The sequence below is a fragment of the Hippopotamus amphibius genome, chromosome 4, assembly GCF_030028045.1.
Source record: "Hippopotamus amphibius kiboko isolate mHipAmp2 chromosome 4, mHipAmp2.hap2, whole genome shotgun sequence".
In the NCBI taxonomy this organism is placed as follows: Eukaryota; Metazoa; Chordata; class Mammalia; order Artiodactyla; family Hippopotamidae; genus Hippopotamus; species Hippopotamus amphibius.
This window is the reverse complement of record NC_080189.1, coordinates 36839037-36859958: the sequence shown is the minus strand read 5'-3', so window position 1 is coordinate 36859958 and position 20922 is coordinate 36839037. Positions and strand designations below refer to the sequence as shown.

General features: G+C 34.3%; 1 protein-coding gene across 1 annotated transcript in view; it reads right to left on the bottom strand.

The window, feature by feature from the left end:
* Positions 1–19800, bottom strand: part of PPP1R3A (protein phosphatase 1 regulatory subunit 3A) — a 38271-nt gene extending 18471 nt beyond the window's left edge. Inside the window, exon 1 of the mRNA XM_057730211.1 lies at positions 19013–19800. Within this exon, the coding sequence (XP_057586194.1) occupies positions 19013–19800 (788 nt within the window). The remainder of the gene's footprint in view (positions 1–19012) is intronic.
* Between the last annotated feature and the right edge of the window lie 1122 nt (positions 19801–20922).

Genomic DNA, 20922 nt, shown 5'->3' with positions numbered 1-20922 from the left:
AGCAAATGAAAAAGAACTCAATGGAAGCCTATTAGGCTACCTGTTGATGAGCCTGTAAGAGAGTCATTAATATGCGGATCATTGACATGATAGGCCATAATGACTCCTCCAGGGACGCGCAGTCTATTGTGTCAGAGACTAGTTAGGGATTCATTAACATGAAGACTCGTGACTTCTTAATATGCAAGTTATTAATGCAATGCACTGAGGCATACTCACAAATGTCCACATCTTGTGTTACAGGTTTTCTTTGCCAGCCCTTCACCCACACCTTTTGTAAACTAGTATTTTCTTTCTTCTGTCCTCTTGCAGATTTCTTCACAAAAAATTCTACACTCCTGTGGAATCTACCACTTCACATTCAAAGACCTCCTCCCCTTCAGCCCACATTTCTTTAAGACAGGTTAATATACACAAACCACTTGAACATTTTGACTAAATCAGTCAAAATTCCACACAAAATATGATTTGATATTTTTCTGCAGTGTCAAATTGGGTTTTGGCTAAAGACAGAAAAATGTGAACAAAGCACTTGTTTTTACAAAGTGAGACTCTGAAACATGAATAGTGTAACCAGCAGTTGAATAACTTGCTCTGAAGGTGGGTGGGGAAAGAGTAGTGTAGTAGAAAAAAGAAAAAGAGAGCAGAGAAAGGCCATGAAAGGGGGCATAAGAAAGAAAAGTGCAATTAAACTAAGTAAGAAGAGTAAGTGTTCGTACCAATGTAACACATTAAATGAGGAAATAGATTTAAACTGCTCAGTGTCTGGCATACAGCAAGCAATCAATAAGTATTAGCTATTATTATTACATCTACACTTTGCACTTTGCAAAAAGGTGAAATTAATATCCACATTCCCTGTTCAAACCATAAGAAGAATGTTATGGAGTGAAAGTTCAGTCCTTGAATTAGCATACTATGAAGAAGGCGATCAAACTTATATTCCTTATTCCTGCAGCAGAATTAGCTACAGAATTCTTGGAAAGGTACTCAAGTATCATTTAAAGCTTATACACATATCACTTATGGGAAATATAATAATTTTTCATCTGGGACTACATATGCTACCTATATTCATTTTCTTGCCATTTTATTCTAGCCTCATCTAAAATACAATACAATCTTTTATTACTATTTCTCTACTAAATTTTAGGAGAAACAGACCCTTATTTCTAAATTTATAAACCCTAAATTCTGCAGTCCATCTACCGAAATCTGTATCTGTTCATTAAAAAAATTTGTATCCCCATACAAAATTAGTAATATAATTTTTTTAAGTTAACAGCTTTATTGAGGTATCATTTACATACCACAAAATCCACTCATTTTAGGTGTTCAATTCAGTATATTTAGTATATTTAAAGAATTGTGCAATTATCACCCAAATCTAATTTTAGATTAGATTTAGCTACTCTTTACTCCCATCCCCAGTCCTAGGCAACCACTAATCTTCTTTCTGTCTTGATATATTTGCCTATTCTGGATATTTCATATAAAGAGAATCATGCAATATGTGTTTTTTGTGTCTGGCCTCTTTCATGAAGGAAAATGTTTTTGACGTTCATCACTGTTGTAGGATGTATCAATATTTCATTTTTATTGATGAATAGTATTCCATCGTATAGATACACTCACTTTGTTTACGCATTCACCAGTTGATGGGTATTTGAGTTGTTTCCACCTTTTGTCTCTTATGCTTCTATGAACATTTACATACAAGTGTTTGCGTGGACATATGTTTTCATTTCCCTGGGTAGATACCTAGAAGTGAAATTGCTAGGTTTATGATAATTCTATAATTTGTTTCTCCACATCCTCACTGACACTTATCATCTGTCTTATTGATTGTTGTCATTATAGTGGGCATGAAGTGGCATCTCACTGTCGTTCTGATTTGCATTTTCATAGTAACTACTGATATTGAGTACGTTTTTATGTGTTTGTTGGTCATTAATATATCTTCTTTGGAGGAATATCTATTTAAATCATTTGCTCATTTTAAAAATAGGCTGTCTTTTTATTATTGAGTTGTAAGAGTTCTTCTGCATAAGTCACTTATTAGGTATATAATTTGTAAATTTTTTCTCCCATTTTCACTGTCTTGACTGTGTCTTTGGAGTACAAAAGTTCTTAATTTGGATAATGTCCAAGTAATAGAATTTTTAAATTAACTTTAAGGTCTTTGCTAACTTGCAGAGATCCTACATAGAATGTATTTGATTAAAATTCTTTAAATAGGAGGCAATATTATTTTTAACATAAATAATCTTTATTAGTATAGTTATCACATGCAACTAACTACATTTCATATTCTTGCTCATGTTAATTTCAATACTAAAATGCTAGAAAACATCCGCCAGTTATTGGTCCTAGCCAAGTTCTAGACTGGAGAAGATGTAAGCAGATTCAGAGATGATGCAAATGAACCTATAGATTCAAGAAAAGAAGTCCAACTGATTTAAGAAGCTTACTGTACAAACACCACTTTTCTCCTCTGGTGCCTTTCACACTGAAAGAGATGGAGTAGGTAGGAGGAGCTCGTCATTGCGAAGATGGCTGTCCCAGTTGAAGGCTTTTGGATTCCTGATTAAGCAAAGCAAAATTCATTGCTAGTAAATCCTAAGAAGATGAAGTGTGAAGGGCTCACTAAAACAGATTATGGTTAGAGATTAATAGAAAAGCAGTATGGTGCTTGGGAAGGACAAGTTGAGAACCAGTATGAACCAAAAGGCAAGGAACAGGTGACTGAAGAAGTTGGGCCACAGACTGGGATGGCTGAAGGAGTCAGATGCAAGAGCTGACTCCTGCAGGGGTGCAGTTATATTGCCAAAGATGGGGATCTCTGCCACACTTTTAACAAGGCAGCACAAAACTTTACAGTCAACATTCTGAAGAATACAGCTATCAAGTGGCTTTAAAAGGATTCAGTCCTTCTATTGGACATCATGCTAAGTCAGAATAATGTTGCATAAAATTTAATGTGTCTTCACTCAACAAGTAGTTAATCTGTGCTAGGCATCATGCTAGAAGTTAAACCACTAGCACAAGCTGAGATTGAACCAACTCTGCCTTCATAGAGCTTATGGTCTAAAGAATGATAAATGAAAGCTGGTAGTTTAAAATCACAGCTCTGCCTTTCATGATTGGGGAAGCATGGAGTCGTATAGAAGAAAATACAGTTGATCCTTGAAAAACACAGGTTTGAACTGCGTGGGTCTGCTTATATATGGATTTTTTCCCAGTGGTAAATACTACAGTACTGCATGGCCTGCAGTTGATTAAATCTGATGATGCAGAACCATGGTACAGAGGAACTGAGCATATGAAGCACCAACTGTAAGTCACACTCAGGTTTTCAACTACAAAGAGGGTCCCCACTGTAATAAGATCCATAACAGGGTCCATACAGGGTCAGCTGTAATAAGATCCATAACTCAAACTCAGGGAAGGCAGTAGCAACTGTGTTTATACATGGGCTTGTAAAGAGAGATCAGGCTGAAGGATGATCATATCCTTTAACATGATTATAAATCATATTTAAAAGTTTGATTTTTCTCATAAATCATATTTAAAAGTTTGATTTTTCTGATTGTAAAATATACACTTTTCAAAAAGAAAAGTAAATACTTTCTGAAAGTTTACTTCATTCTAAATGGGAATTAACTTTACCATGCTATTTAATGTGTCTTTTTCCCCTTCCCCAAGTCATCACAAGTGATGGGACAAAATGTCTTTAATAAATGCCTTATTTATAAAGTTTATCTTTTGTATCTTAATTCCTACAGTCCTTAATGTTGTTGGTAATGCTTTAAAATCCCTCATGCCATAATTGCAAAAGCATTATTTTATTTGCTAATTTTTCTTTGTTTAGTAGTAGTATTCTTTTGGTGGATACTGAGACTAAATGATTTTCATATTTTAAGAAAAAGTTATAACTCAAAACACCTATGTTTAGTCTTTTGTTTAAATCATTCTCAACCCTGGTGCATATCAGCAACAACTGGGGAGTTTTTAAAAATACCAGTGCCTGCAACTTGCCCCCAACCAATGATATTGGGGTCTTATAGGAGGATTTGGGCTTGAGTACCTTATTTTTCCCCTTCCTATGTGCACCCAAGTTTAAGAAACACTGGTTTACACTACTATTTTATACTGGGTTTTACTTTATCAAAGTATGGTTAGTAGGAAAATAAATCCTTCAGTGAAAATATTCTGCTATTAAGATTTTCTGTGGGGTGGGAAGAGGAGAGGGTATATATAATCAAGCAGGTTAGCATTAATGTAAATTTTATAGGGATTTTACTTCTGCTCCTGTTATGTCTATAAAACAATTAATTTTTATTCATCATGGGGGTTACCAATCCATACATCAGTGAATTTAAATTTGCTGATTCTTTTTACCTGAAAGGAAACCTAGATGCTTTTTAGGGTAAGCGACATTAATCTTTTCGACCGTAACAGCTATACTGCTCATTATAAAACTGATCTTGTTTGTTAAGACTTAGACCTGGGATGGTGAAATGTTTCCCAGTTGCATTATGTGGCAAATTGCCCAAAAAATTATTGTAAATGCAAGCACCATAAAGTGTATTGCCAAGGACACTAGTTGGTTAGATTCCATAAAAGAGACAATTAGTCTTGAGGTGAAAATGGTAGAGATGAGGTGACAGTTATTGGAAAAAGCAGAACATTCAATGTGATGGCTTAAATGTAAGTCTTGGATAATGCTGATAGTTTAATGTGTTTGGAGTTTACAATATGTAAGATAACGTTTCATATAAAAAGATAAAAACTGCATGTATTCTGGTCTTTTTTTCCTCATTTGCTACATAAGTGAAGGCATTTGTAAGATTACACTTGTTATCTTTCCAAATCATCATTTTACAATGGTTTGCTTGATTTATATGTGTATATATATATACACACAGTGCTAATTTTATGAAAAATATTTTCTTCTCACAGGTATCAATTTATATACACTTATCCATTATCTACAATACTCATAGTCTATTATCAGGATAATCAAAACATTTTGAAAATAAAATAATGATAGATACAATTATTTAGTGCTTTTTAAGATAACTCAAATACGGAATTTCTTCTTTAATTAGATTAACTATAATACAACTGCATCTTCACCAAAACAAAATGGCAACTCAGTCCTTCAGTAGCAAAGATGAATCTAAAAGACAGGATAGGATATAGGGATTTGGGCAGCCAGAGAAAGCAGAAAGGGACCTAAAAGAGTTTGGTGTCAAAGACAAACTGCTGATGACATATTTTCATCTGTATCTTTGTTGTGCTGCCCCTTTCTCTCAGAAATGAATAGTGATCGTCCTGTGGGAAATAAGCCCAAGGATGTATAGGAGACCTAAAGAGCATGAGAACCTAATGCAAACAGAAGGGGAGATCCATCACTTGAATTTGCTCAGAATATTTGCACTGGTTGCTTTGTTCAGCATGGAAATCTCTTTCCCCAGATTTCTTTATGACTGACTTTCTTCACATCTCTGATCAATTGTCATCTTCTTAAGGAAGTGGTCTTTATTCCTTATCCTTCTTATACTGCTCTGCTTTTTACATTCTCAATTGCATATATCATTTTCTAAGATAACGTAGTCTTTATGTTTATTATGTTTTCCTTCCATTAGAATGTAAGCTACAATGAGGATAGGGATTGTCATTTTTTTCACTGGTATATCTCTAGTACTTAGAACAGTACCTGGCACATAGTAGGTGTTCAATAAATATTTGTTGAACGTATGAAGATCCTGTATTCATTTCTTCTTGTCACTGATCTTTTTTTACTCTTTTCATACACAAGCTAAAAACCATAGTAAGAACTTTGCTACTGATATTTTGATTATTTGTTTTTCATGTCAACCAAGATCCATACCCTCTCAATTTTGAGGTCATTGGTACTATAGAAAAAAAAACATACTAGTGTAATTTATATGTATCCATCCAGGAGGATAAAGACTGAGATGCCTGGACTGATCTTTTTCACTAAATTAAAACATAAACCTTAGATTTTGAAGGAAGAATTTCTGCAAAAAACAATTATAGAAATAAATTTCCCCTAAATGTCGCAAGAGTAGTAAAATAAATCACCCATGAAATAGTATAGAAATATCTAAAAATTAGTGCCACAATATGTATGTGTTTACATTAAAGATGACCTATAGCAGAATTCAATTATTAATATTGATAATGAGAAAAGGATAAAACCTATGTTTCAAACAGTCCAACATACAGAAACAGTAAGTAAAAAACAGTTATGAACATAGAAAATCAATATCCGTTCTTATGGACAGTGACCTAGTTCACACTCTCTTCAATTTATTCTGCATACACTTTCTGGATTGATATAACTAAACTAATACTTTGTCCGTAAGCATAGGAACTAAAGTTCAAAATCTTTGGTCTAGCAAGACTGTGCAATTCTTTTTCAACCTTTTTCTTCAAGCTTGACTCTCACAGTTCTCTCCATCCCAAGCAGTCAAATTGACTAACAAAACCTCCGACTTATCTTTTTTGCTGCTGTGTCCACAAGTATTTTTTATTCTATGTAAACGGTCTCCTAACTCTTCTCCACCTACTCAAGTTTTACCATTTCAAGATCAAGTTCAATTCCTCTGTGATGCTGTTTCTGATCAGGTCAGCCTGCCGTAAATCAATTCTCTAATGCCTACTGCTCTGCATCTCCTATGAGCCCCTCTGAGTCTGTGTCATTCCATTTAGCACATACTATGTTGATAGCTTACTTTTCATGTGCATAAATACTATCCATTAACCAAATTAATGCTTGAAAATAGAAACTAACTAGAAGAATCGTACATAAAATAAGGACTTCGTAATTTCTTTATGATTGATTGGATTATTGGGGCACTATGGGTGGAGCCACAGGGAATTAGAGACCTTAAATCAGAAAAACAGCTTTTCCTTTTATATATTTGCTGGACTTGATCAAATAAATCCTTTTTGCCTAAAACTCGTCTTATGTAAATTGGAAGGACCTTGTTGACTACAATGTATAAAAGTGATCTAGTGGGAGAAAATTTTATATCACTTGAGAAATAATAATAGAGATTTAAAACATGCATTCCTTAAGTTTATATAATTAAGCATCCCTCCTGGTTTTATAGATAAGTTCTATTAAATGTTACAGATGCTCAGATAAAAATTAAAAGAATGAAAGCAAATTGGTCCAAAATTACCATAAGTAGTCAAGGAATTCCCCAGGAATTGAAGAATAACACTGAAAAAAAACAGACTCATAATCACACCAACATAATTTTGAGGGTTTTTAAAAAAATAATTTCCTCAGAGATTACAATTATTCACAGAAAAGTGTATTCTGTTGTACTAAAAAGAATCCCCCTCCAGACTGCTCAACTAATAGCTAAGCTTTCCCCAGAAATTGTTTAACTCAGTCCCACAAATGTCATTTTCAGTAGCAACCCATCCACATTTGTATACTGAAAGTTAATCGGACGACAAATGTAAATGATAAAACTTTAATTTTCAGCAGGTTTCAATGAAACATTTCTTCTGAGAAAGTGAAACATAACTATTTACAGGTTTTATACAATAAAGCTCTTTAGGATATTAGGAAAATTATAGTAAAACTCTTAATGAAAACTTATGAGATGATAGCTGAGTATAGTGATGTGTTAATTGATATATCATTATAGATGGGATATATTATTATTTTGCTATGTAAAGTTTGTAATTATTTATGCTAATTTCCTAAAAACATGTATTTGTTTCCCAATTCTTATATCATAAAAAGAAAAATAATGTAATTTAAAATTTTAAAGCATTACAAGATAATGATAACAGTACTATTTCCATTTGAGTTTTTTTTTAAGCTCTTTATTGGCATATAATTGCTTTACACACTTGTGCCAGTTTTTGAGGTACACCAAAGTGAATCAGCTGTATTTATACATATATCCCCATATCCCCTCCCTCCCGCAACTCCCTCCCACCCTCCCTATCCTGGCTCTCTAAGTCATCATCCATCATCGAGTTTATCTCCCTAGGTTATACAGCAACTTCCTACTAGCTATCTATTTTACATTTGGTAGTGTATATATGTCAGTGCTACTCTCTCGTTTTGTCCCAGCTTCCCCTTCGCCCCCTCCCAACCCCGTGTCCTCAAGTCCGTTCTCTACATCTGTATCTTATTCTTGCCCTGTTAATATTTTTGCAAAGCATTTTAATTGTACTTTATATTCTGCAAAAATCAGCAATTAACTACAAACTAGAAAGTTACGATTGCCTATGGTTTTTAAAGGTAAAAGCTTTTGCCTACAAGAATCAATGCAACTGGACTCCTCTTACATAGTTTTAAAACATTTGTATACAAGAATATGGGAAGTCTTCATATTATTCCTGTAACTTTTCTTTAAATGTAAAATTATATCAAATTTTTTTTAAAAAGTACTCAACAGAATGTAGCAGATTCATCATATTACCTTTTTGTAGGTTTTAAGGTTAAATATTTACATGCACTGCATTATTTCTCTTTAACTGTTTTTGTTTTTATGGTTACATATAAGGAAAGACCAAGAAGCTGCAATCTCAAGACAGAGAGGACATGGTTTAGGTGTTTAGGTTTAGGCACGTAGGAGGAATCTGGTAGAGGCAAAAGGCCCAGTCAGAAGAAGTCATTAAGGTAAAGAAAAGCAGACAGAACAACAGCCAGACCTAGAATCGCAGAATCAGAAACAGTGAGTGCCACAAGCATGAGTATTGGCCGTGGTCCTGGCCCTGGCAAAAAGAAAGGATGAATGACTCCATTCTGATCAGCGGACATACAATATCTGGCTTTGGTCTTTCATTATTCAGCCTGTTGGATTTTTCTCTTTTCTCATTGGTCTGGATTGTGGTATTGAAGGAAGCCCAAAGCTGACCAATGAGTAGTTCTTTTATTTGGGATGTTTAAGATTACTTGACATTACAGAATAGTAACATTGTAGTGACTCAATGAATCAGCTCTTTAGAAGACAGGAAAGAAAGAAATACTAAATAATTAGAGTGTCCTATGGTAGACTATATTAACTTATTTCTCAATTTTATCTTTATTTGATAACCTGGTAACTGAAAATAAATTTAGACTGACTACAAGATGTTAATATGGTTAATATGTTCAATTCTATATTCAACTTTGAGTCAATTTAGACAATAAATACGTGGTTATTACAGAGATAAATTTCCTTCTTACCTATTATTTTTATATGTGAATATTCTTTTTGTATACTCTATTTTTTTAAATAATGTTTATTTTTAATCAAATGAACAATCATCACTTCTGTGGCAATGGAATAGAATATGAGAGTAGAATTAATAGGAGTTACCAAAAGAGAAAACAGTTCTCATGCTGACGTTTCTTATTTGCATGACTGGAATGTTGACTATGACTTTAAACAAAATACAGAATAGAGGAAGAGGGGTTAGGGTTGAAGGGGAAATGTAACTTTGGTTTGGGATATAAGGGAATTAATTTGCTACCTGGATATCCAGATGGAGATGACCAGAAAGCCTCTGATTTTTAAAGATTGTGAAAACAATAAAATCACCTATCATTAAAATTATAATAAGCATAATTCATTCTTTAATTATTCTGAATGGATACTTTAAGATTTTACCAGGCTTTACGGTTAGCAGTTATAATCAATATTTTTTCAGAGCTTTTCCGCACAAAACCCTTAGTTAGTCACAGTGAGGAATAATGCCTAAACTAAGATAGCATTGCTGACCTCAAGGATCTTGCAGTCCAGTTGGGAAGATGGGACACACATAAAAGTTTTGAAAAGTGCAGGAAAAGGTCACCATTGTAAACATTCTGGCTAAACAGATATAGAGGGACATATGACGAAAGTCCTCTTCCTTCCAAATAAAAAATCTGATAAACAGTAAATTTCGCTAAATGTTAATTTCTTTGCCTATAAGTTGTATCAGAGGCAAACATGGCAAACAGCAACCTTTCATTTAAGGAAAGTTGTTTTATTTTGCATCATAGGAGTAGCTATTCCATGGGAAAATATTGCCAGAAATGCTGGTAATTTTAAGGCAGTATAGCCAAGCTGTGAAAGGGCAAAAGCAAGTTCCATAACACGGACAAATCGACAGTAGAAGTAGCCCTGGTGAACTGAGGGTGGAGGGGCTAGGACCAGGGTTTTATGAGATTTGTAAACAAATGCCTTGAATGTTCATATAATTGCCATTGTCTCAAATATAAATTAGTTTGCCAAAGTTAACTTTGAATCAGTTATTACTAATACAAACAATATAAAATACTAGAAAATTATGAACATTATGTTACTTATACTGTTCCCTATGTTCAATTTACTAAATAAATTATCAGCTGGATTGACTATACCAGTCCTCTGTACATATTCATTACTTCAAACAATACCTTTTAGTTAAGATTGTACACACACGCATAGACATACACAGAATCAATAATTTTAACATATATTCAAATAACTTCTGCTTGTAAACACAGTATTAACATTTCTACAAAAAGATACACTTACAACAGTTTAAATTTCAGCTGGTCAATATTGCATTTGATTTTTACAAATCTATTCAAAATTTATTTTCAATGTACTTACAAAATTATATTATTGAATGAAATTGTATTAAAATTAGATTTCTAGAAAATGGTGTAACCATTATTCAAAATTATTCATTATTTGTCTAAGAGTTTCTACAATTCTAAAAGAGCTATCTTTTTAGGTAGGATTGAGAAATAAATGGAATGATCTTCTGAGTACTTTTAATTTTGTAATTTAGTAAAATAAAGTCTCCTTTCCTTCTCTGACTCCCACAGGAGTCCAATACTCAGGACTCAAAGCTAAAGAGATAGGATTGGGAGAGCTTCTTAGCTACCCTATTAACCTATTCAGCTGCCCCTGATACCTTAGTTCTGGCAATGCACAGTCCTTGTAATAGTGATATCATTCACTGGTTGGTGATGATCTTTCTCTTCTCTGACTTTTGCATTGAAATACTACAAACTGTTCGTTTAATAATTAGGAACTAGGGGGAAATCTAAAGTTATTGAGCTTATTTGACGTCGAAAATAGAAATCAGTCACAAAACAGTGTAATTCTGTTTAAATTATGAGGGTAGGAACTCCAACACTTAATTCAGTTGAGAATCAGAGTAAACAAATGACAAGATTAAAGGCATAGAACAACGTGAATAGCTACATGAAAGACACAGAATTTCCTGATAGAATACTTTACTAAAGAACACAATCTTCCTAGGAGAAGTTTAAAAAGAGAATATTATAAGCATTTGGCTTGGCTAGTTTTCAGAATAATTCTGCCTAAAAGCAAAGGATAGAATTAGATGGTCTCTCCTACAATACAGTTCAAGGAAGACTGTTCAGTGCTGTATTAGCACTGGAAAAAATGGTTATAACTTTATTTACACTAAAACAATAGTCTCATACACTTACTCAAGATTATATGTGAAGATCATATTTTTTTCTGCTTGTACTTGAATGTGATTTTAAAATTCATCGAGATTTTTCCATTGGCAAATATTCGAGACTTCAGTTGTAACAACATATTGTTATAACATTATTTATACATATTAATCCTCAGGAGGAGATATTAGTAAAATGTGAAAATAGCTTTATATCATATATGGCTCATGAAGCTGAAAGTTACCTGAGCAATTCTATGTAATTTGTAATTGTGTGAAGACATTCACAGTAATTTTTAAGAATAAAAATCAGCTTGGGGTTTTTCGCATAGCTTTAGAGTCAATAGGTTAGCTTGGTATCATGGTTTAATTCTGTAAAACAAGCAGAGTACCATCAGTGTTAAATGGGCTATAAAATCTGTTTCACATAATTAGGAAAAACATCTACAATTTGGCATGCTTTATAGATTTAAATTTGGGGGATATTTTGATCTTTTTCACTGCTGCAAATTTCAAAAGGGGTGAATGAAATTCAAATCCACAACTGCACACAGGACCATTATTGTCTTACGATGTTAGAATCCCATTTTTAGTTGTGACTTGAACAGCACTGATGTACAACACAGACAGACGATTTTCAGAGTAACTAGAGGGGAGAGAACAGTAAAATTTCCTAAGACTGGTTTGTTTAATGTACAATTGGTCTCTGTCATTAAACAACGTTGTATAACAGTCCAATTTGGCAATCTATTTCTATTTGTCATAAAATCTTTAAGCAGCAGGATAGTATTATTATGGTTTCAAAACCAGTTATTATTTACATAATGGATAATAACACTACCAAATAAAGCTATTAGAGAAGCAGAATAAAAACCTGTAAAGATTTCAGAGTTATGTCCTGAGGAGCTTTTTCTTTTTATATCATGGTGGGATACAGAAAATGCGTCAGAGAAATGACCAAAATTCAATAGTGTATAATATATCTTCTTAAAGGAAAAAATTATATCAAATTCAATTTCATTTTCTATTCATATGTATACAGGGATGACAAGATGAAACTGTGTATAGCCAACTCAGCTTTATGGTCCAAAAGAACCATCTTAAGAAGGACTACCTTAAGAAAAACCATGTAATAGTACATTGAAAAAATACCTAGTATCCAGTCGATGTTCCAAATTTTTTTTGTACCCCAGAAGTCTGCTGGAATTTGGGAATCATTTTTCCCCATAGTAGCAATGCCATAAAATATTAGTTTCCCTGGTTAGTGCCCAAAAGCTTACTGAACCCATAATTTTGAAACTATGTATTTGTACTAACCTGGGTCCAGGCAGCAGAAATGATATTGAAGGGAAAAAGCATTTCTCATTCATCTTGGGCATAAGACTAGCTGCATACAAGATTTTAAAATATGGAATTTATCACCAATGCCATTTTCAGTATCTACAAAGTGTCAGTAACTGGGATAGATGTTTATATATGTCAGCTAATGTATTTCTCTAGGCAACTCTGCCTGGTAGAAGTTATTATCCCTATTTTATACCTGAATAAAATGGATACAAAGTGTAATTTATCCAAGTTCATATGGCTACTAATTAGTTAGAATGAAAGCCCAGATCTGCCCTACTTTACAGCCCATGCTGTTTCCAATATGTTTTATTGTTTTTGGAATCCTCCTTCCCTCCCAAACACACACACACACACTCCAGACCCCCAGGGTCCTCCTGCTTCTGTGAAGCCCCTACCACAACTCTGTACTCAAGTCTACCTTGTACCCCATAGTGCGCTCTGCTCTAAAATTATCCATTTCCATTGTCTCAATCCAAACTCAAAGCCAATCTGTGCATCTGACCTTAATTGGGTGTAAGATAGAGCTAGTCGCTGCCATCCTAGAGGTCTGCATTTAAGGAGAGGAATTTTTATGTGTGTGTATTATATAAACACGTGCATACACATATAACACACACACGTCCCTGTATCTGTGTGATCTTTTAAGTCTGACAGCATGTGGGCAATCAGGCCCACTTCAGGTGTCTGCCTCTGAGGTCACTTGCCTTACACCATTCCTGTTCGGGTGTTGGGGTAAAACCTTGGAACAAGGTCGAGTCACAGTCAGCAGAATTGAAAAAAGGTGAAAAACTTGTGTCCCACTTCACAATCATCTTTTGCCTGGAGCTTTACTGGCTTGGAGTTCTTGGGCCCTGCTCCATTTTTACAGGCTGCAGATGGGCTTCAGGTGGGAAGTTAGGCCCGTAGAGATCCCAGAGGATCCATGTGAGGCCTGGCATCCAGAGTGATTCCCTTCAGCTAGGGTTTGAGAGAAACCCTGAGTGAAAGACCCTCTTCTTCCTCTTCCCTCAGAAAAGTTTCAAAACTATTCTAGGGAAAGTCTAGGCTTATAAGGATATGGATTTCCCACAAGACCAGGAAGCCACAAAGCCCTGGTAGATCTCCAAGGAAACTCTAAGCTAGTTGGCTCCTTGCTGTCAACCAGCTGGCAGCTTCCAAACAGTCCTCTTGACGGGTCCTGTGCAGCTGTGTTTTATGTTTCCATATGGCCTTGCCAGAGGTCCCTCCCTTAAACAGACCTGGCTTCCACAATTAGTGTGGACTCAAAGCAGGTTAGTTATGGAATACATTAAGTCCTAAAGGCCTCATGGGGCTATTTACACTTCTTTGGACTATTTCCAGGACCCCAGATTATAGTGTAAGTGTAAATTAAGGAAGTCTCACAAACCTATAGCTCTGACTGGAACACGCAACATGACCGTATCTTAGGCACCATTTTCCAATGCTTTTCTTGGCCTCATTTTAATGATTTTACCACCCTGAAAGATAAACTCTCTGTAATCTTAACGTCATGCTTTAGAAAGTATCTCTCTCTTTTCTTGAATGGGCCTGGTTCTGTTCCTCGGGTACAAAAATTGAAGACCGATCAACTTTTTTCCTTTGGCATTGAAATCTTTCAGGAATTTATTTGCATTCACCTGGCCAAGTTATAAATACCATCCAACACCTATATCATGCCATTTCATTACTTAAAATAATAAATTGGTTTCACTTAATAAAATACAAAACCATATGAAGTCAGTCTGTGTACCCAACCGTTGGGAACATTTAGCAGCTGTTGGGAGGAAAAAAAGAGATGCTGAAAAGGTCAGTCCCCTGGCCGGAGCACAAGATCAGTTATAGATCACAGATTCGAGAAAACCTGAAATGTAATGTAAGTAGTTCTTGTTTTTCATGCATGGCTTCCCTTGTATACCCAAAGAATCCAAGCTTGGTTTTGGTGTTCTTTCCCCCCCGCCCCCTCTGCTCTCAGCCCCTGTGAGGCCTGTTCCCTTGGAGCCGCCGGTCTTCACCAGGTCATGTTTCCAGCCTTGTGCCTAACAACACAGTACCTGACACACAGGCCCTCAGTAAACACTTGTGGAATGAATTTTGAAACCTGAACAAGAAAAACTATGATGTCAGGAGAAATAACACAAGTCCAAGAACCAAGAAGTTAGTTAGCTGAACACAATTTGATAATAATGGTGGCAATTATATTTGGGTTTTAATGTCTACTTTATATGTGCCCAACACTTTACTAGAAGCTTTAAAAATATAATCTCAGTTTATTTTAGCTTAAGCATCACATTGGGCAGGCATTGTTATCCCTATTTTACAGATGAATTAACTGAGGCTTTGAGAAGTAAAGTAATATGTCCATAGCCACATTGTTATTAAGTGTATATGAACTGGGATTAATATGTGCATCTGTTCAATGCCATAATCAATGCCCTTTTTAACCCTTTTGATCTAGTCCTCCATTTTTTCATCTATTAAACACGGAAATTTTAATAGTCATTCAGATCTCTTCCAACTTTAATACGTTCCAGATATCAGGTGACATACATCTCACGAAAATTTACAATTCAGTGAGTTTCCCTTCTTGATTAAAATCCTGCAAAAGATAAAGAAAGGGCTCTGTAAAGCTGAAAATTTAGAAACTGTGAGAGGAAAGAGAAGAGGAACTTTTGGGCAGTTTAGGCCTTTCTAGGGTTTTTCAGATCCACCTAAAGCTAGAGTTAGCCTTGTCTTTTTACAGGAGTTATCATTAACTGATAACTTACTATGTGCCAGACACTATGCCAGAACTTTATGGAAACTTTATTATTTTATGGAAATCTCTAGCAGTCTCTAGGAGATAGTACTATTGTTATTCACAATGAACAGAAGGGGTACCGAGTTTAACTTGCAGAAGGTCACACAGCTAGCATGTGGTGCAGCTTGGACTCAAACCCAGATATGTTTAACTCTGAAGCCCCAAATTTTAACTTTAAAGTTATACTGCTTCTGCAAGCTATTTTTAGTTTATTTATCTATGTACATTTAATATTATTTATGTCAATGTCATGTAATTCTTTTGGTCATTTATTTTGAAATAATGCCCATGGGATGTAGATCAGAAATCTGCTTAGTTTGTTTGCTAACAAATGCCCCAGTGGCACGTATGTGGTGACACTTACCAAGTATCTCATGATGCATGCCTTTCCGTGCAATTAAATACCTTTGGGTCCCTCTCAGTCATATGCCTATGAGTTACAAACTCTGTTTCCCTCTCCCTTTAGAAATTTCTTTCTGTCCAAAGTGGATAGATTAATAAGAATCAAAGAAAACAGACAATCACATTGATGTGGAGGTTTGCAAACTCTGACCTGAAAAGAATCTCGATAGAGAAAACAGTGCCTAGGGTGACTGACATAACAGAAATCCTACCTCACTTGATGTGTTCCCATAGTTCATGCTGTACTTATTAGAAGGGATTATTGACACATTTAGAGGATAAAATCTCTGAGACCCCAATAGCAAATTAACTTCAGTATCAAGAGGAATTCAAGTTAGTTGTTTCTCTCTACATTAAGGCAGACTTATTTTCAGTTTAACTCTAACTTTTATTACACAGTTATTAATCTACTTGCATGTATGAAGTAAAAATTCACATACATTTCTCTTCTGCATTTATCTTCTCAAAGAAGTGACCTCCAAATTAAGTTACACAGGAAGCGTGGAAATGCTCAAAACAGACCCATTTAGATTCTGAAACTTTTGAATGGAGGAAGATATTTTAGAAGCTGTAACTTTTTTGATCAAATGAGTATTAGTCCATTTTTGCTTTAGCCAAGTACATATTTTATAAAAGAACACTAATAAGGTGTGTTATTTTTCCCTAACCAAATTCTTCACAATGAAATCCAACTGCAATATTCATTTAGAAATTTGATAATGCTCTCTTGTGTGAGTTTTAGGCATATTTGAAACCCCATTGCATATAAATTATATCATGGAAAAGCTGTATAAATATTCTGTTGTGGCACATGCTGCTCTAAGGATCTGTCAGGATTTCCTTTATACACTCCATTTTGAGTGGTATATAAATCAGAGGTAAAAATTCATGTTGGACTGAAATTCAGCACAAAAGGCCTCCTCCAGAGGCAAATGCTTTTTTTCAAAATGTGGTTTGAATTATGTTGGTCATTTTTAAGTTATAGAAGTGCAGAAAATGTATTTGTGGTTTTGAAGGAGAGAGATTTTTTCCATTTTTATAACTCATTAGGAAACTTTACAGGCCTTTAGACCATTTTGTGGTTTAGTTCTTCTCAAGTTTTTCCCTAAAGCAATATTAAAACTTGAATGGTGTCCGCTATGAATCCAATGATTACTGTTCTGAATACAAATGTGGGTATGGATATATATCCAGCTATACATATCTTAGAATAGGAGAAGTTTTAATAATATCATGACTGGGGTAGATTAGGCCTAGCAGTTACCTGTTTTTGTTCTTGTTATCAAGTCAGGTTTGCTCTACCAAAGGAATCCCCTATCTTTACCATAGTTCAGCATGTAATGCTTGTAATTTTAAAGCTGCATTTCTAACTTGCAGAAAAATCCAAAGTTAAACACTGCTTCTTTTATGAAGTCTTTGACAACAAGGGTGTGCCTTTTTTAAGTTTTGCTTTTCTCTGATATATAGAGCAACTTGCAGCATGTATATTAGATATTCAGAGATGACGATCTTATTTGTAAAGTATCTGGTATGTGTATGTTTATGTATATAAATTAGTTTATTAAATAGTGTTGAACTTACTTTGTCTATATCGCTAACATGTTGCTGAGTAATTTCATAAACAAATAAACTATTACTTTAGCATGTAGAGATTATGACTATATTATCTCTCAATAGCGTCAGTTAAAACCCAAGAAAGTTTTATTTGGAATAAGAAAGATAGTATATCTCACAAAGTCAGGTAAACCAATCTTTCAAATAACTTTAAAGGATAATGAAAACAGAAATATTTTATATGATTGAATTGCTTCATCTACATTATATTTAGTTCATTAATGCATTAGAATAATGCATTTAGTGGTTATTATTTATTGCCATATAATAGATCAAGGCATTAAAGTATAAGAGGTTAAAAAGTTCCCAATGTAATTCTTTATTTTTTTTTCTCTTTATGTTTTTATTTAATTCCACTTAGAATCTGAGTGTTGTGATTCCTAATACAGTTCCCTTTTCAACATATTACACTATTTCTGGTACAGTTACTTGAATCTTTGGGGTTAGGGACAGGATGGACCATCCTGAGGATAATCAAACATTTGCCTGTGGCTGGTAGAGCAATGTGGATTTTTCCTTTGGGACGCTCTGAGGAGCAGGAGACATCTATCTTCTTCTAGATGTTTTATCTACTTACCTACTGTCATGGAAATTAGGCAACTCTGCAATAGAGAGAACTGAATACCCAGTTTTCTTTATTTTTTACATTAACAGGAGAGCAAGGTTACTAATGAGGGGTCATATCCCAAATCTCTAATTTGTAAAGCTAATATCCTTATTTCTATTTGGGTCATTTTTTTATTCCACTCCATTTACTTTTACTAAATTATACTACTTTGTGTTCTATACTGTTACATTTGGTTATAATTATAAATTTTATGTGTAATTCCTGCATCACTCATATACTTCTGTCTCTCTTAGCTTATCATTAAAGTCGTAGCTCTTATGATTTAACTTAATATGTATCACTCCTAACATCCCTGTATAACTCAATCAGTCATTAAAATTTCGTTACAGCTTTGGGGGGAAGTCTATGAATTTCTGAGCACAGAGTACCTATTGAAATACAGTTTTTATGTTAATCAGAAATGTTTTGAAGTACAGCAAAAGTATTTTAAAAACACTGAAGATAAATATACTTTAAATGACAAAATAAACAGTTTTGTATGTTAAGAATCTAGATTCCATGGTTTGAATTTAAGCAATTTATAACTCGTTAGGTAGGCAATATACACATTGCACTCCCCCTGCCATCTGTTACATTATACCCATATTTTCCTTACTTTTGGAGGAGAGATAACACAGTGCTATTATTTGAATAGCACTGACCTTGTTAAAGCACCATTGTTTTGAACATAACAAGAATATATTTTTAAACAGAATGGCTATTTCTTACAACCAGAGAAATAAAGAATGACATTAAAAACCTTTAAGATTATAAAAAGTAAGAAATGTAAGAGATATCCTCACCTTGATTTTACCTTTAAGCAGCCTTTTATTTGCTTGTTAGGAACTTCTTCCTGTGGTTTTCCAGGTTCTGGCTCTTGTTCTTTCTTTTGACAAACCAATATATAATTTGTGCCATTATTATTTGACCAAAATGTACCAACAGAAGTTTCATAACGTATACAAAATTCAACTTTACTGCCATCTTTTTGATAAGGAGGAACCAATGAAATCTTAAAGGAGAATTGGTCAGTTTCACCATCACATGAATTTGGGACATATTCTGCTAATATGTCATAATATGTCTGCCAGTCATCTAAGGACATTCTCACATATACTAACTTCTCAAAAGAAATATTCACAACTCGAATAATGCCCTTCATACTTGTAGATCCAGGAGGATACTCAGTTGATTCCAGTATTGCTTTCTGTACTTGAAGTTGTTGCATAAGATCTTCTTTTGAAGAAGGCAAGTCAAATAGTGGAGATAAAACATATTCTTCTGTGTGGAAAATGTCCTTGCTTAAGTCAAAATCAGTTGAACCACTTGGTAACTCCCAGGAATCAAATTCTTTAACAGACACAAGATTGAACCCGAAGGTGTCAGCAAATGAAACTCTTCTTGCACCTGAAGGTGGAGTGTCCAGGTAAATGTCTTCAGATGAATCAGAACCTCGTCTGCTAGGTTGAGGGGAGAAACCAGGTCTGAAGGTAGCTTTAACTTCTTCATCTTCAGAAAGAGAATCAGGTAAACTAGGAACTTCTAAAAAGTTATCTTTGCTAATCTGACTAGGTTCTTCAGAAGGCTCCATTGGGCTCTCTGATATCAAATAAGGGAGAACTGTACAACTAGTAGAGGCTGATATTTGAGACACTGAGGCTTAAAATAAATATAAGGTTACAGCTGACACTGCAAAAAGGAGTCAGCTCTATAAATAGGTCCCATGGCGTGTAAACTATGCTCGCTTGCCTCCAAAGGCCTTTAATATGATAGCATCCATGTTACTTTCACCATCATGTTTCAGATTTAACTCTCAGTTTTTAAAATTGCATATGTTTATGAGTTCCAAAGAGACATCTTAAATCATTTTCTGTTGTGTTCAAAAATCTGAAACTTTAGAATAAAAATGTTATTTTAACCAGTTGATATTAAAATGAAAATTTATTTTATTTTAAAAGACAATAAAAGTAGTATCACAATACTGAATATGTAGTTTGAGCTAAATCTATCCATTGGAGCAGGCAAGGGAAGACAGGAGAGAATAAGAACATTTATAGAACTGGAAAGATTCAATGTCTAATAATATTGACAGCTACAATTTATCATGGACTTATATATAATGTGAACTCTAAAGGGTTAAATAGAGGTGCTCGGAGTTCTGAGGAAAGAAACATGATTTAGATGGAGAAAGTATCATTTGAAATAAACCATGAAAGGTGGATAGGATACAGACATGTAGGGTTGGAATGAGGTAGATTTTCCAAGTGGAGGAAGTAGCCTAAGCCAAGGCCTATGACAAATAATTAGTCAAATCTGTTATTTTAAACATTATCAAGTTTTTTTCAATTAACTCATGGAAAAATACAGACAAGTAATTGTGTTATTGACTTGAAAATATAAGTGGGCAATGGTAAACCTAGCCCAGGAATAAAATGTTTGTCATTGGCAAATAGCCATTTTATGCCCACAAAGCAGAAGCTAATACCGTGACATGTTGGGATTCTATGTGAGTTTTAAAGTGTGAACAGCCTGTTTAGACTCTCATATTTTTTTGTATTGATGTAAAACCCACTTTGGAGTTGGCAATTGGGAAAAACCTTAAAAAATTTAAACATACATATGCTTTGACTCAGAAAATACTCCAGCTACAAATTTGCCCTATCGGTAAGGGATAACTATGCAAAGATAAATGTAGATGCATGTTCATAATAGG